Source organism: Oratosquilla oratoria, chromosome 27 (assembly GCF_046742065.1).
Source record: "Oratosquilla oratoria isolate Oo_2021 chromosome 27, ASM4674206v1, whole genome shotgun sequence".
NCBI lineage: Eukaryota > Metazoa > Arthropoda > Malacostraca > Stomatopoda > Squillidae > Oratosquilla > Oratosquilla oratoria.
This window is the reverse complement of record NC_134803.1, coordinates 50,969,666-50,972,165: the sequence shown is the minus strand read 5'-3', so window position 1 is coordinate 50,972,165 and position 2,500 is coordinate 50,969,666. Positions and strand designations below refer to the sequence as shown.

General features: G+C 41.2%; 1 protein-coding gene across 1 annotated transcript in view; it reads left to right on the top strand.

Annotated features, from left to right (window-relative positions):
* Positions 1 to 2,500, top strand: part of LOC143039705 (lachesin-like) — a 320,265-nt gene that overhangs the window by 22,472 nt on the left and 295,293 nt on the right. The window contains exon 2 of the mRNA XM_076209943.1: positions 232 to 399. Coding sequence (XP_076066058.1) covers positions 258 to 399 — 142 coding nt within the window. The 5' untranslated portion in view covers positions 232 to 257. The remainder of the gene's footprint in view (positions 1 to 231; positions 400 to 2,500) is intronic.

Below are 2,500 nucleotides of genomic sequence, written 5' to 3'. Positions count from 1 at the left end.
CCTCCTCCCTCCCCTTCTCCCCCTCTCCCTCTCTTAGGGGTTCTACAAGACGCTCCCCGTCCCCTTTCCCCCCACACCAAAGTGGGCCACCACTCGAGGAAGAGGGCGGGGAGTGTGCAATCAACTCCCCACCATTCCCCCCATTCCCCCCCGGTCCCCCGGTGCCCCCCTCTCCCTCCCCCCGACACACACAGAGGCACTGAGCGATAATAATTGGTTGCTTGCTTTCAGACGGGCTGACAAAGCGGGCAAACAAGATGGCGGCCAGCGGAGGCTTCGGAGGCGGAGGACCCTGGAGGAGGAGCAGAAGGAGGAGCGGTTGGGCGGCTCTGCTAGGGGCACCGCCCACCTCCTCCACCCTCGCCTGCTGCTTCCACCTGCTGCTCTGCTTCGCCTACAGTGAGTAACCACCCTCTCTCTTCTTTCTTCTCGCCCACAGACCGAACACTCCCTACAGGGCTGGCCTTTTTTTTTTTTTTTTTTTTTTTTTTTAAGGCATCATGGCCTTTGTTGGGGCGTCAAGCACGGGTATATGTACATGATTTCTTGTTTTACAAAGGGTTGTGGGGTTTTAAGATGTAAAAGGTTTCTTAGAAATGAGAGCTGCTATGTGTTTAAAGATGCAAAAATTTTTCGTACTTAGAAATGTTGAAATTCGGAAGAAATAGGGATAGAACAAAGGTATATGAATACAGTCATTATGCAGATGACTAATGTGTGTATATATATATATATATATATATATATATATATATATATATATATATATATATATGCAAAGAAATCACAAAACACACGTGATAAACTATTTTTGCAGAAACCACCGGAAAATGAAAAAGAAAAACGGATACCGAAAGTTTTCGTCTATTAAGACATATTCAAATGTACAAATATATATATATATATATATATATATGTATATATATATATACATATATATATATATATATATATATATATATATATATATATATATATATATATATATTATACATATACTTGTGTATGTGTGTGTTCGTGTTTATAAAGATGCAGGCACGACAATGTGGGGAGAAAAATGGCGGAGATTACTAATAAAGAACATGCTGCAGCTCACAAGGGAATAAAGAGTTCATTTCGCCGCGAACTGGCCCCGAATTAATTTCATTTTAGCGTCTGCTGTTGGCTCCTGCTGTAGCCTCGCGACGACCCTCCTAAAAAAAAAAAAAAAAAAAAAAAAAAAAAAAAAATCTTCTTAAAGATCAAATACAGATCCGGGATTTTGTGTCGGTCGCGAATGTCACTTACGTCGAGGAAACTACTTAAAAAGGGAAATTAAATGAAAAAATAAATACACAGTATTGTCGTATCCAATCAGATAAATGATAATTGTCAAATAAATGAAGAATATCCTTGGTATCAATTCATGAATATCTGTAATATTTAAAATCCTAACACAGTATTTATAAAAGACTGATCCATCAATCAATCCATCAATTAATCAATCCGTTGCCCCAGATCTCTAACAAACCCTCAGACACCAACACTGTTGCCGGTTACGTGGGGGTTGTGGGTTGCACAAATAACTTAATAATTGCTTTCAGTCAATCGGCCATTTTAAGTCCAAGCTCTGCCACGTCACTCCTGCAAACTTCTCGATCTCGTCTCTTCACCTTCTGTCTGGTTTTCCCATTACACGCTTTCCATCTCACGGCGTCCAGTCAGTAACACACTTGCTCCATCGCTTATCAGTCGTTCGCACTAATTTACCTGCCCAGTTCCGCTTCCTCTCTTTTACCGCCTCCACAGTATCTTTCACTCCAGTCTGCTCTCTTTCTCTCTCTTCCAACTTACTCTCTTTCGGTCTACGTAACACATGTAAAACAAATGTTTTGAAGGAGAGTTACAAGTGTGTAGAAACACTTGTACACAGGGATGTGAAGAAATAATTTTTTTCCATATAGATACATAGATACTTGGAATAACTTAGAAGGTGATACAGGCTAAGCTGAAACTACACATTAATTCAAACCCAAAAATGATAACTGGAAATCAAGATTATACATTAGGTCTGAACTGTCCATGAATTTGAGACTAAGTATAATAAATTGGAGAGTAGGCGACGGGACCCTACGAGCGTTGCTCCTTTCGTGTATACTACAATTAGGTAAATACATGCGTTGATGTTGATTGGCGAAAGAAAACAAGACGCCACAGGGTTGTGGGTAGGCTCACACGTGGAGATATGAACATAGGCACAGTGGCCGTAAGTCACGATGGGAATTTACATGCAGACACGAAAACTCAGATACAGAGGTGTGTGCGCAGCCACACACACATGAAGGCACTCTCTCTCTCTCTCTCTCTCTCTCTCTCTCTCTCTCTCTCTCTCTCTCTCTCTCTCTCTCTCTCTCTCTCTCTCTCTCTCTCTCTCTGTCTCTCATTTTCTCTCTCTATCTGTCTCTCATTTTCTATCTGTTTCTCATTTTCTCTCTCTTTCTCTCTCTCTCTGTCTATCTGT